General features: G+C 51.2%; 3 protein-coding genes across 3 annotated transcripts; all 3 read left to right on the top strand.

The window, feature by feature from the left end:
- Nucleotides 1-414: 414 nt before the first annotated feature.
- BDW70DRAFT_39031 (putative sister chromatid separation protein (Src1)) lies at nt 415-3204 on the top strand. Its single transcript, XM_073743905.1, has 2 exons — nt 415-2248; nt 2377-3204. Exons 1-2 carry the CDS (start codon nt 750-752, stop codon nt 2981-2983), a joined length of 2106 nt encoding a protein of 701 aa, XP_073600682.1. The 5' UTR covers nt 415-749; the 3' UTR covers nt 2984-3204.
- Nucleotides 3205-6198: 2994 nt separating this feature from the next.
- On the top strand, nt 6199-7532 carry BDW70DRAFT_126844 (Zn(II)2Cys6 transcription factor domain-containing protein). The gene is made up of 2 exons (XM_073735156.1): nt 6199-6402; nt 6536-7532. The coding sequence occupies exons 1-2, from the start codon at nt 6253-6255 to the stop codon at nt 6905-6907; spliced, it is 522 nt and encodes a 173-aa protein (XP_073600681.1). The 5' UTR covers nt 6199-6252; the 3' UTR covers nt 6908-7532.
- A 669-nt stretch (nt 7533-8201) lies between these two features.
- BDW70DRAFT_167617 (uncharacterized protein) lies at nt 8202-14356 on the top strand (the record flags this gene model as incomplete). Its single annotated transcript, XM_073742279.1, has 8 exons — nt 8202-9065; nt 9096-9124; nt 9176-9610; nt 9662-10064; nt 10113-10554; nt 11050-12121; nt 12169-13168; nt 13217-14356. The coding sequence occupies 8 exons, from the start codon at nt 8202-8204 to the stop codon at nt 14354-14356; spliced, it is 5385 nt and encodes a 1794-aa protein (XP_073600680.1).
- Nucleotides 14357-14414: the final 58 nt, after the last annotated feature.

Below are 14414 nucleotides of genomic sequence, written 5' to 3'. Positions count from 1 at the left end.
CCCTTATACCTTTTGTTATCAATATATGACTGCTGATGAAATCCTCGGTCGAGGTCATAATCTCAACCAGTCGCTTTCAGTAGACTTCTTCCTTTACGTCATAACTAGGTTGGAGCATCATCTGAGAGGCAGGTATCATTGTTACGGAGGGTACCGGATCACAATGGTGAACAATTGATTTCACACAAAAAGAGACAATCAACGAAAGGACAAAGTCATCTTTCAAGAGGAAGTCATCTATGAGTAGTAAAGTGCAAGATTCTCCATTAGAGATAATAGCCTGATACCAAGGGCATGGTCCAATGTTTCATCTAGTTGTCCCAGCACATGTTACAGCAATACGTCAGCTCACGTGCACCCACGCCTGTTTGTTGTATTTCACTATCTCAACCATTGCTTTCATCACCTGTTCTACTCAAATATATCCTCAGTTTTCACTTGGGTGTCAATACTAGCTGTGCTTGCCTGGGTCTTGGTCAAGTTATTGCTCTAGTGGGAGAATTGTAGCTGCCACTTGGCTTAAAAGCCCCGCTCTTCCTGTTGCCGTGGATACGCTCGCGCAACTTTCATGATTCGCGAATAACGACGGTCACTCCATCTTGAGTGCTACTCTACCCCCTAATTTGGCGAAAATTATTGCATTAACTCAGTTTTTTCGCGCATTTTGTCTCTTGTGATCCATCCAGAACGGGCTCCCTATCGGTTGCTTAAGCGTTTGGCCTCTTACTGAGGTCATCGTGTCCTCGACAATGTCCGACGACCTCGATTATTTATCTCCAGACTTCGACCTGAATTCTCTGACTGTGCCACGTCTTCGCTCTATCCTCGTCAGTCACGACGTGCCGTATCCCGCATCGGCCAAGAAGGCCCAGCTTATCCGCATTCTGGAAGATGAGGTTCTTCCTCAGGCGAGAAAACTCCTCCGGGAGCGCGAGAGAGTGAGAAGGACGAGCGAAGGAATCACAAACATGCCAAGTCGCGAATCGTCAGTCATTAGTGAACAAGGATCTGAGCGGGATCGCGTCGCACCAACGCCATCGTCAGTGTCTACTGCTGGGCGAAGAGGTCGCTCTAAAGCCAGCGCACGCGCATCAACTGTTGATACAGAGGAGGCTAGTGTTACCGCCACGCCGTCGTCGAGAAGGACTACCAGATCACGGCGGTCGCAAAAGACAGAAGCGGAACCTACTGATGAGCATCTTACAACTCCTGTGCCTTCTAATACCGTCACGCCTCGTCCATCCACCGCGAGTAGACATCGAAGAGATCTGACCCCCACGCAGGTAGAGCCCCGGGACTTGGAATTCGAGACGGAGCCTAAGAGCGAGAGTGTTTTTACGGACGACAATCCCTTCCAGAGCGGGTCTCCGGCTTTCTGGGATCAGAGAAAACTTGGAGGAATAAGCCCAGAAAAGAAAAGAAGCAGTAGCACACGTCACTCTGTGGTGAAATCCCCTATAAGAACGCCAGCTAAGGAAACGAGACTCCGCAAATCCGAAACTCCGGCGGCATATATCAAGCATGAAGATTTTGATGAAACAGGCCAGTCGCTTGCGGCTTATGAACCGCATGAAACTGACAGCGATATCGGTGAAGAGTTTACTCCTGAGGAGCAATTGGCGTTGGAGCGAGAGCAGGCGGATCTGATGTACCCACCCGTACCTCGCAAACGCCAGCAGAAGCCGGGACCAGTAGGCCGGGCCGTTCCTTGGCTAATCATCCTTACGCTTTTTACAAGCTTCGGGGCTTGGTGGCGCAAGGAAAAGATTGAGATTGGATTCTGTGGCATCGGGAAACCGACATGGTCACTTGCTGAGACTAAGGTTCCTGAGTGGGCCAACGTCCTCGAACCTCAATGCGAACCATGCCCACCCCATGCGTTTTGTTACCATAATTTTGAGGCTCGATGCGAGCATGACTTTATTCTCACTCCTCACCCGCTGTCGCTTGGGGGTCTTGTTCCTCTAGCACCGACTTGCGAACCCGACAGTGAGAAGGCACGCCGTGTGAAGGCTGTTGCCGACAAGGCCGTAGAGGCACTTCGCGATCGGAGGGCCAAATGGGAGTGTGGACAGCTTTCTGAGGGCAGCAAGGAGGCCGCGGGGCCGGATATCACCGAGGGAGATCTTAAAGAAGAAGTTGCAAAGAAACGCAGAAAAGGAATGACGGATGCGGAATTCGATGATTTGTGGAAAGGAGCGCTGGGCGATATTATTGCGAAAGAGGAAGTTGTGGCCAAAACAAACGAGTAAGTTGTCTCTGACTCATGTATTGATGGAGCCTTGCGCTCCTACCGTCTAGGTAGATGGCAGCATCCGATGGATCAGATTTCTGACGTATATACTGGAACTAACAGACTCGACAACACTATCACAGATCATCGTCTGTCCTTACCCTCACATCAACATCCGTCGCCCGCCTCCCCCTCTCCTGCGCCATCCGCCGCTACGTCAGGCTCTCTCTCCTCGCGTATCGACTACCTCTTTCACTTTTAATAATCTGCATCGCTGCTGCGGCATATGCGCGCTCTCGGGTTCTTGCACGCCGCTCCGACCTCGCTCGCGTCCCTGAGTTGGTTGCAACGACTCTAGACCGCCTAGCGGCGCAGGCGGCTTTGCATGCACGAGGTCATGCCCACGAACCCTACATCTCAATCGGACAACTCCGCGATGATGTACTCCGATCGGAATTGCGAGGCAACCGGCGCGAGGAGATCTGGAAGCGCGTTCGTAATGTCGTTGAGGGGAACGCTAACATCCGGGCAGCTGTCCGCGAGGGCCGTGGTGGAGACGTTGCCCGCGTTTGGGAATGGGTTGGAGGCATTGGCAGTGTCGGAAGACAAATTGAGGGAAGCACGGACAAGGTGCAGTTCTCCCCCTTGGCAACTCCAGAACCCCGTTCCCCTGGTGCTTTGGATGCGACACCCAGTGACAGCCAGCAACAAGCTGTGCGCAAATGGGATGAGGGGAGGCCGATATACTGATCATTTACTGTTGGCACTTTTTTACGGCTGATGTTCTCATGATGGTCTCGCTTTGGTTGATCCCTCGTCAATATCTTTTGGTTTCGTGGACTGAATTGGTAGGCTTGGAATTCAGATTGTATCTATTATTCTCTTCCATGTTATTTTCTCAATGGCCATCTACATTGGATTTGGCGGCCGTCACTTGTCGCCCTGGGATTATCCGGGTTATCCAAAATTACTCATGTCATTGAAAGCACATAAATCCGTGTATTGAAGTCTGGAATCTCCCAATAGACACCTGCATGTCTCCGTGCAGAATACTCTGTAGTAGTCCACTCATGACACCAACCGCATTCCTCCTCAGAATTGTGAGAAGCCGCCGGCCGCTAACAGTCATTGATGATCTCCATCCGTATTAGAATTACTACTAATTCCCCTCCCAAGTGCTCAGCTCCTGCAGCTCGAGACGTGCATCGAGCAGTTGCATCCGTTCCGCTTCTCTATCCCCATGTCGGTCAAGTCGCCTAACCTCAATGCCACACGGCGATGCCTTACGGAGTAGTACTTTGTATATTCAGGTCTCACTGCTTGCCTAACGTAGCCCGGACATTGATCAGGTTTATTGGTAGGTAACGCAGTTCAGCTTTTTTCGACGCCGACTGGTATAGGGAACCGCCCTTAGCAGTCCCGAGTTTTTCAGCGAGCGTGGCAGCTCACCCGCCAATCACGAGAGCGGGATCACTTGTCCGGGCGGTGACAAGACGGGAAGCCCTGAGCTTGTGGAGTTGTAAACCTGTTTTCAAGTTTGACTAACCTCTGAAATACAGGCGCGAGCCAGCGGAGATCACCCTGGAAGACGATTACAGATACCAAAGCGGAGGTCGTGTGTTACTGTGTAACGTGGCCTGCAGACCCTGGAATACCTTACTGTTGGGGTGCAGATACGAGTCTGTTACACAGTCACGCAGGCATGGCTGTCCAAACAGACTCGACGCATCAAAGGTTGTCAAACACTAAAATAAGCGACGATCAAATATCCAGAGTCGTCATTGGCGGATTGGCTGCCGTTGGCTGAATTGTGCTGGATGGCTTATGACAAGTTGTATTGGGATTTACGCTGAATCTTTGGTTCAGTAGTCTCAAAATAGGCAAAGTTTGAGTAGCATTGGCTTTGCGCGCTTTCTGGGTTTGTCAGTGATTTCTGATACAAGAGCTCACTCGAATCAAGTGCTCTGCATTAACAGCCCAGGTGATCCCGTTTGTTGATTAAGTCGCATTTAGTGCTTAATCAGGATTTTAGTTATTCGATTCGGAGTTCCCCCTAGTAACCTGTCTTTTGGACATACACTGGGGTGGCAGTTATGTCGAACATTCACTAGGGGCCCTTGACCTGATAGCTTGAAGAGAGCCAGGTCAGAAGCAGTCGTCCTGTTAGGTTAGTTCTGCTTGTGCTGCAAGTATAGAGTTATTAGTCTGTATATCATCAATCTCCATACCGCATGGTTGAAGATAAGCGACGCACTCTGTACTCCCGCCTCAAGCCATCCCGGTTTCGTATGAAGAAGATCTTCACGTGATTTGGTCTTGGCGAGCTAACAAGTCGAGTGCCTGTTTCTAACTCCACTACAGCCCCTCAGAACCACGAGATGCTAGGAGGCAGTGGGAGCCACTGAGCCTGAGCCCCAAGGATGAGTGAGACCGTCAAAGGCGGCCCTGTTTTGGGGAGTCCAGCAGTGTCGCGTTCCACCTTCGGGGTATAACGAGTGAACAATGCAGTCCATCCTCGGGCACACCCTTCGATGCCAGACTGTTGTCAGACTCGAGCTGCGCTGCACATACATGCTACTTTCACCTTTTCGATCTTATCGTGTTTTCTGAGGAATAGATGACTAGGGGATGGCCCTCGGCGATGACCAGGCGGCACTGCCGTCCCATCCCCGCCACAGCGCGAACGAGTCACAATCTGCAATTCGCCCGGATGAATTTTCCGTAACGAACATCGCATCGAATTCGTGCAGAGTACGAACGTTAGCGTGCAAGCGCCGCCCAGTGCCCACTTGCCGATGATTATCGCGAGCCAGATCACGATTCATGAAGGAAAAGGAAACATGTCTGAAAAGCTGCCCAGGGGACCCCAGAGAAAAGAGATTCCCTGGCTCTACGGATCATGGACGAACTGCCCGACGCAGAACCTTAAGGCCCAGACGCACCGTCTAGAGGATAACTAGGAACAACGGATCTCTGCAAGGCGCCATGGTTACAAGCCAGAAGACATGTGAGGGCACTGATGATTACTGGAGATCTCGCGAGTCAAGAGTTACGATCTACCCTTATTAGTGAGAGGTGGTATGCCTGGCCGTCATCTACTGACACGCTTCGCAACGGGCGTATCCGATCGAGAGTCCGAGATCTTGGCCGTACACGGCCCTGGACTCGCGGAGACTTCTGTTTGCTCTAGAGGGACTATACGACTGTAAGTCGCGTCGTCGCTAGAATCTAGAATGGCGTATCAGCAGTTGCTTGACGTGATACTTAGAACCCATCCAGCAGAGGGTTGAGTTTTAAAAAAAATACTATGGATGCCGACAGGCCCGACACCCACTCAAAAGTCCGGCTGCGGTCGCCACGTCCATCAGTCAGAAGTCTGCCCTCATGCTAGCTTCTCTTCACGCCACGGCTCCTCTTTGCTCCGCGCTTAACTGTGCCTGGGCCTCTTTCGTTGAATGGTCCGTGAACTCGGGTCACTAACTCATCCAATTTTGACGCATGAAGATATATTTTCTTCTTCTCTTAACATTCCTCTGAACGCTCTGGATTTGGTTCCTCTTGGATAGTCACCCCCTGTCGATAACCGTACTCAGGGTTGTCGCGACTCGCAAGCTTGTTCCGGCTATTCTCATTGAAGCGGAAAGCTGGCTACTGCCGTCCCTCTTACCCACTCACTCCTGCGGCCCTGCCCCTCACACTTCTTCTTTCATTATTATTCCTCCATCAGATAATCAACTGTGTGGTGGTCACGCGCAGTAGTGCCTCGAACCGTCTGTCCTTCAATTTATCCCTACATCACATTCTCTTTGGGCTGAGAATGTTGATTTTAGTCATTTCGAGCTAGATGTACAGTGTCCCGGAGACTATGCTATCTGGGATATAACTCTAGATTCGTGATCCTGCTCCAATTCTTCTCCTCTCTCGGTGCTCGTTCTCTTTTTTTTTTGTTTTTTTGTTTTTTTTTTTTTATTGATTGATTCATTCCAGCTTCTGCTCCCTTGTGTTTAGTACCTTCGGCTATGGTCGATCATTCAATGAGGAACAATCTTCGTCCCCTTGCCCCGAAGGGCCCGGATACTGAAGCTCGACCGACAAGTCGCTCTCCAGAAGAGACTCGAACAAAGCGAGCCTCGACCGCATGCGGGGAATGCAAGCTGCGGCGGACAAAGGTATTTAAGCTTTCCACTGGGTTAAGGATGAGATAATCCTCCCTTCATTACTCTCCAGTTCCTGAGTGTGATGTTGTCCGCCCTTCAGCAGTCTCAAGAGAAGCTACTGACGTGTTATATGCTTTGCTTGTAGTGCACCGTCGAAGATTCTGGTGGTCCTTGCACTGAATGTGCGCTCCACAACCGGGAGTGCATAATCGATGAGTTGGCAGACAGGCGTCGGAAGATCGCAGTTAAAGAAACTGAGGAGAATCTTAGAAGGACCCAGATGGAGCTCCAGGCCACTCGGAGGGAGTTGGAATACTACCGGTCATACGTCAATTACCTCCTCACTTCAATTCGGAGTTGCCAAGAAGGAGATCTCAGCAAGATTGTCAAAGTTATTCGGCGCGGGACATCAGACGAGGAGATCCTCTCTTATCTATCCCAAGTTGTGCCTGTCTTCCCGCCGTTCGACCCTCGAACTTCCCGTGAATCGGACTTCATGGACGGCAAAATGGTCTGACCTCTGGGCGCAGAGCTCCCGGACCTGCATATCGATGATGTTGTCGAAATAAAATTAACATCTGCGTCGCGGGGATCGTGAAACACGGAGAGGCCCCATCTTTGGCGACGCAACCATCCTCAAGCTCCTGGCTGTTGGGACGTCTTCGGACGTTATGTGGACTCTCAGCTGGCGAGGTAAACAGCTTCCTGGTATGGAGGCATCGATTGCTTCGCGAATTGAGGGCTGGCACAGCTGCTCAACTGCCCTCCTAGCACAGCTTTTCGGTTTTGCAAGTGTCGACTAATGTTATATCCATACGTTCGGCGTCAACGAACCGAAAATACGATGAACGCCGCGCAAAAAGTAATGAGCATACCGCTTGAAGAACGAGTAAAAAGGATTAAAAGAGAAGGAACTGCCCTCATACCATAATCATCGAGCTTTTCTGAATTCCGTTTGCATTGCATGACCTTCTTCAATCCTCTATGTTCTCAGCCATCGTGCTACATTGCTATCTTTGTCTTGTCCTGTACATAGTTCAGGTTTTGGTTCCCCAACCAGGAGTTCTGCAGGCAAATTTCTGTATCTATATCCGTAGATATAGGTACCAGTGTACGAAATATGTACCTCGCGAGTCACCAGCAATTGGCGTCTCTCAGTTAAGACTGAGCCAGTGAATAATCAGATACCGTTCCTCGTTCGAGGCATTTTCATATTGGTTCTCTCTAAGTATTCTCCTTTACGTCAATATATGGAATTGTTACGATGGAGCTATTTTGTGCCGCTCACGATGACTTTTTTTGGTGGAAGCCATGTCATACTACTCGGAAAACATCCGACTGAGTCAGCAGCGGAGTTTCTCCAAGTTACCAGAGCAGTTCCGTTTCTCCCCGCTTAGAATCCAGGACTTGCCGACTCGACACCGTGATCGTGAGAGCAACCAGTAACGACTTGGCAGGTGTCCGTCTCCCCATTATTCGTTCATTATGCCCCTGTGTCGGCCCGACCGGATTGATCTCCTGGTGGTGGACCGGACTCCATACCGGCTCCAACGACTCCAAGTCTCCGACCCCGCGCGCCCAAGCCGTTGGGGCCAGAGTCCGTCTGGACTAGCAAATGACTCAAAATCCGCTAGAGACTCGGATTTTTCTCCTTTGCTCTCTTCCCGTGCCTTCAGGCCTGTCGCATAGCTGTCTGCTCGTTTTGTCTGCCTTACCCTAGCAAAACGTGGAGCCGCGCGGAAATCCACCTCCTAGGCCACGCGACTGTGACAGATCGCCCTTTGAAGTCTTGGCTGATTTCCCCGCGTCCGATGGCTAGCACCCTTGTGGAGCAGGTGGACGTTGAGCTTCCACCTGGAGCGGACTATAGTGACACAGGTCGAGCAGTTGGGGTTCGCCCAGGACGGAAGAGAAAGTCATTGGAACCGTCAGCGAGTAAAGTCAGTGCCCCGCGGCAGAAGATTACAAGGGCCTGTGATAGCTGCAAGGGAAAAAAAACCCGATGTACCGGAACTCTGCCCTGCGGCAGATGTACCAGGCTGTCGCTCCCCTGTGAATACAATGCCGCGTATAGTCGAGGCTTGCCTCCGGATCCGCTTCCAGCGCCTGCGTCAGTGGCTGCTAGATACCTGAGAAACCGGTCTTCGTCGCACACCTCCACCTCACAGAGTCCCAATTCGCGAAAATCATCGCCGAATACGGATTCATCGTTGACTGCAAGGACTATGCGCTCGCAATTATTACAAGCGTCCGTGGAAATGCCACGGCGCAACTCTCCTGATCCAGTAGCCACTGATTTTGAAGGCAACTATCTCGGACCTGCCACGGGCGTCTCGTTTTTAAATCGCGTCTGGCGACGTCTGCACCAGGATGAGACAAGTGCTGTTCCTGATGAACTGCAGGATGAATCATCACCGAAGAACACCTCCGTGTTCATGTTTGGCGATAAGCCGTACGCAAACTATCGCGATGCGGGCTTTAATCTTCCTACGTTTGATAAAGCCATGGAGTTGGTGAGCAGGTATTTCGACTACGCAATGGTCACGTACCGCTTTCTCCATCGTGGAAGCGTGGAGGAATGGCTTAGGCAAGTTTATAATTGCAATATATCCCCTTCAAACCTGCCTACAGGACCGTCTGTGGCTCGAACTGCGATAATTCTCATGATTTTTGCCGTAAGTACTCTGCATGAAGAGCAAACTCAGGGGAAGCAGGCGGAAAGTTCGTGTGAAAGGTAGGCATACATATTCTAACCTATTCTTCTATGCTCACTTATTCAACCCAGTGAACGGTGGTATGCGGCCTCGAAATATATGCTCTCGATGGAAATCGGGCCCCCGCGCCTCGAGACTGTCCAAGCACGACTGGGGCAATGCCTTTACCTTCTGTCTTCTTCACGAGCCAATGAATGCTGGTATACATTTGGCACTGCCGTTCAGTTGGTGACAGCTCTCGGCCTGCATCGACGGTGTGCTCCTAAACTGTCCAAAAAGGGAACCTCATATCTGGAGAGGGAGCTCCGCAAACGGATTCTCTGGAGCGCTTATACACTAGACAAGTATCTCAATGTCATCTTTGGGCGGCCGCGGCTATTGCACGATGAGGATATAGATCAGGAACTTCCCGATGAAGTCAGCGATGAGGATATTCTCCAAGACGATCCAGCTATGCGCCTAGGCACAGCAGATTCCATGATGATTGCATCTGTTCTGCACTTTAGGTTCGCCCCTGGATGTTCATGATTTTGTATAAAACACTGCTAATAACACAGGCTTGGACGCATTCTCGGTGAGATATCGCGTCAGTTCTATACCGTCAATCCTATACACCGGGAATCGCACCTCGAAGCCGCGGTGCGGATCACTTCGGAACTTGAAAGATGGAAAGAAACAACGCCTCCTCTGTTTAATAGTGTTCGTCCAACGAGTCTTATCCCGCCATTATGCAGGCAAAGCCAAGTCCTCCAGCTCGCTTACTGCCATGCAATGATACACGCCACGAGGTCATTCCTATTGAATGATTTCACCGACCTTGGCCGTCGGCCAGCAGCTCCGCACCCAACGGTGACGGCGCATGTAAGTAAATGCCTCGAGGCAGCGGAGCATGTCATGAAGCTAGTGGACAGCATAGCAAAGCAAGGCACCCTTATCCAGTCATTCTGGTTCACCCACCATGTATGTTTCTGTGCAATTGTCGTGGTCTACATCTACACCATCCAGCAGCATCGTCTGTCATCAACCCTAGAGCCTGCTGAGCTAGATACCAACCGCGTACGATCACTCTTTAGCCTCGCGGAGGTTTGTCAGCAACATTTGGCAGAAGCGACGCGCAAAAACTGCCCTAGCCGGCGTTATGGTATCATCTTGGAGGAAACAAGAGTAGAAGTGCACAAACAACTCGGCACAGAGCTCATTGAAAGTTCGCTCGTTAACAATCCAGAACAATCTCGAGACATGCCTATTCAGGATCGCAGTGCCGTTGTCGAGCAGAGACCAGTCGGTCCGACTGATACAAACAATGTCGTCCCGTTCAACTCTATCAACTATGACGGGAACATCCCGTCATCAGCTTTCGTAGATGAACCACTTGAAATGGGTGCTGTTGGGTTTTTGGACAATCTTGAAGGGTCCATATGGTGGACTCAATTGGACACTTGGGTTGGTAGTCCTGTCCTTTGGGCTGTTCTTAGCTAACAAGTCCAGGCATTCTCTAATTTGCCGAATGATCCGGCTCAGTTTTCTTTCTGAGCTATAGCATGCTATGCATTAACGAACCTAAGCAGCCATTCTCGGCATCCTGCAAATAATACACTAGCATTTACTTTGGTCGGCTCCAAGAGAATAGCGTGTATTGGATTTCTCCAAAATGCCAATACCGTACCTGAGGACCCTCGATCCGTAGACTCCTGCCCCATTCTTAATAATGGCGTTCCTTAGACGATTCTTTACAAGTGAGATATAGTGGAATATTCCGATCATGCTCTCGGATCGTTGGATCGCTGGATCGCCTCCTCGGATATTTGTCCGACGCATGAAGTTTATCCGGAGTGAGAGACGAGCAGAACCGGCCTACGTCTGCATTGTCAAACGGAGTCCGGATTCCTAATCACGATCGACTTGTTTATTTAAACGGACTGCTCTCCCTAGAGCTGGCCATTAGCAATTCATCGATCAAGAACCTGGAACACCAGGAATACCTCGGTACCGCTCACGATGTTGTCTACCATTCGCCCTCAAGCACCAAACCACATCGACAAACACGCCCACGACAAGAAGGACGTCGCCTCACCGCAAGCAGAGCCTCTGACAGTGGATGAGCTCGTGCGGCACCGTGCATCTCTCGGCCCATCGCAACCCGTCGTTTACTACCCTCGGGCTGGGATAGAGTACTCTGAATTCCCACTGCAACATCTCGATGTCTTTGCCTACCGAGTCGCAAAGATACTGGCAGAGAAGATCCCACCCCGGAAGTCTTCGTCAGAATGTCCCGCTGTTGTTGCCTTATTGGGTCCTTCAAACCTGGACTACCTCGTTCTCCTTCTCGCAGTAACCAAACTCGGCCATGCTGGGCTGCTTCTTTCCACCAGGATCTCAGTCGAGGCCCATGTCTCTCTGATAGAACGGACCAACGCGCAGCATATATTCGTCCACGGCTCCCTCAGAGATGCAGCTGCGAAAGTCAACGAGCGAGTTCCGGCGTTGCAAGTTCACAGTATCCCAAGTGAAGAGAAATACGATTACCACATTCCGGATGAACCCATCGACACGAACCTTCTTTCCCATCTGGACCCTGAAGTCGAAACAAAGCATCTCGCCTGGATCATCCACAGTTCGGGCTCAACCGGGCTGCCCAAACCCATATTCCAGACACAGCGAGCAGCAGTCAAGAACTATGCTGGTAATATGAACATGCGTGGTTTCATTACCTTACCCTTGTATCATAATCATGGCATCTGCTGTCTTTTCCGGACAATATATTCAAACAAGACTCTGCATTTGTACAACCCTCAGCTTCCGCTCACAAGTCGGTATCTGGTTGAGATTATGCGGTCATACAATTTCGAGATCTTCTATGGAGTCCCGTACGCGCTAAAGCTGCTTGCGGAGTCCGAAGAGGGTATCGAAGCTCTTGCTAAACTGAAAGCTGTAATGTTTGGAGGATCTCCGTGTCCGGATTCTTTGGGGAACTTGCTGGTTGAGAATGGGGTTAACCTCATTGCCCATTATGGCTCGTAAGTACTGTTAGATACGAGGGTGCTCACTAAACTTACTCCTTTAGAACTGAAACAGGCCAATTGATGACTTCCATGCGATCTCCTGGTGATAAACGATGGGACTGGCTCCGACCATCTGAAGCCGTGAAGAAGTTTCTGCGGATGGAAGAACGCTACCCTGGCATCTATGAGTCTGTTGTCCTTGACGGGTGGCCGTCAAAGGTTATGTCAAACCGACCAGACGGTGCTTACGCTACGAAAGACCTATTTCTGAAGCATCCTGAGATGGAAGCATATAAGTACTATTCCCGACTGGATGACACGATCACACTAGTCAACGGCGAGAAAGTCATCCCGCTTGACCTGGAAGGACGAGTCCGGCAGCTCAGCGTGGTAGCAGATGCTCTCGCTTTTGGCATTGGCAAGTCGAGCATCGGGTTGGCCGTCATTCGTGCTCCAGAGGCAGCATTTATGACAGACGAGCAAGTTATCGACGCCATCTGGCCGGCTGTCGAAGAAGCGCACCAAACACTGCCAGCATACGGCCTGCTATCTAAGAACATGGTCCGAGTCCTTCCTGCCGATGCACCCTATGCCCGCACCGACAAAGGCACCGTCATCCGGCAGGCATTCTACCGCGACTTTGCCGACCTGATAGAGGCATCGTACGAAGCCGGAGATGATATGACGGGCACTATGCTCTTGTCGGAGGAAGAGCTGAAGGAGTTCCTACGCAAGGAGCTCTCTGCTATCGTTCCGGCCAGAACCGCGGATGATTATACTAACGAGGCTGATTTCTTTTCTCTCGGCATGGACTCGTTACAGGCTTCTCAGTTGCGGTCGGTGCTGGTCAAGTCGCTTGACACCAAGGGACACAAGCTAGGGCTGAACGTTGTATTCGAGCACCCGTCTATTGCCTCTCTATCGCGGTACCTTTGCTCCCTCACTTCTAAGACGCTGGAAACTACGGCTTCGATCGAGGAGCAGATGGAGGCATTGATTTCAAAATACAGCGATTTCGAGCATCATGTCCCTCGTCCGAATGGATTAAGCGGAAGATACATTGTGAGCCTTCGTTCTTGACCTAATGAAATTCAAGCTAAGAATCTTCAGGTCGTTACTGGAGCCACCGGCTCCCTAGGCTGCCACGTCGTCGCCAAATTATCAACTCTCCCACACGTACAAAAAATCTACTGCTTCGTTCGCGCCAACTCCACCCTCGATGCTTACGGCCGCCTCCTCGGCTCCTTCCGCACCAGGCGCGTCTATGATACTCTATCCACCTCCGCAAAGAACAAGTTAATAGCCCTCCCTTCTGACCTCGCCCTCCCAACCCTAGGCCTCGACACAATGACCTACAACACCCTCATCTCCACCATCACAGACGTAATTCACTGCGCCTGGTCAGTAAATTTCAACCTGCACCTCTCCAGCTTCGAGAAGGACAATATCGCCGGCATCCGACACCTCGCAAACCTCTGTCTAAGAGCCCAACGGCCCGCACCGGCAACTCTAAACTTCTGCTCCTCTATCAGCGCCGTTATCCGCTCGCCCGAGCCCTCCATCCCTGAATCCTTACCCTCAAGCCTCGCACACGCCCAAGCCATGGGATACGCCCAGTCCAAGCTTGTGGCCGAACATCTCTGCGTCAAGGCATATCAGCAAACGGGCCTCCGCGCTCGCGTGCTCCGCATCGGACAGGTCGTCGGCGATACAGAGAACGGTATCTGGAATACCACCGAGGCAATCCCGCTCATGATCCAGTCAGCGATGACAATCGGCGCCCTGCCTAAACTAGACGAGTTCCATCGCTGGCTTCCCGTGAATATTGTAGCCGGCGTTGTCGTCGATATCGCCTTCTCAGAGTCCGACGTAAACGAACCAAAGGACGCGCAAGCCATTTACAACATCATCTCCCCGTACCCCTTCCACTGGACAACGGACCTCCTTCCCCGTCTGCGGGATGCGGGCCTGGTTTTCGAAGAGCTCGACACCCGCACCTGGCTCAAGAGACTGCGCGAATCAAGTCCGGATCCCGTGGCTAATCCGCCTATCAAGCTGGTTAATTTCTGGACGGGGAAGTATGATCATGACTTCCCACCGCGGGTTGTGGGTTGGGAGACGGGGAAGACGAAGGCTGTCTCGAGGACGTTTGGCCAGGCAAAGGAGTTGCAGCGTGATATTGTGCGGAAGATGATGGGTTACTTTCTGAGTGTTGATGGGTGGGGGAAGGGGAAGGGAAAGTTGACTTGAAATACAAGGGTATAGAGTGGCTAGCTGGGAGTCCTTTGTTAATTCGATTCAATGTGGT

Source organism: Aspergillus foveolatus (assembly GCF_047715535.1).
Source record: "Aspergillus foveolatus strain CBS 279.81 unplaced genomic scaffold BDW70scaffold_2, whole genome shotgun sequence".
NCBI classification, from domain to species: Eukaryota; Fungi; Ascomycota; class Eurotiomycetes; order Eurotiales; family Aspergillaceae; genus Aspergillus; species Aspergillus foveolatus.
This window is presented reverse-complemented; position numbering and strand designations above follow the sequence as displayed.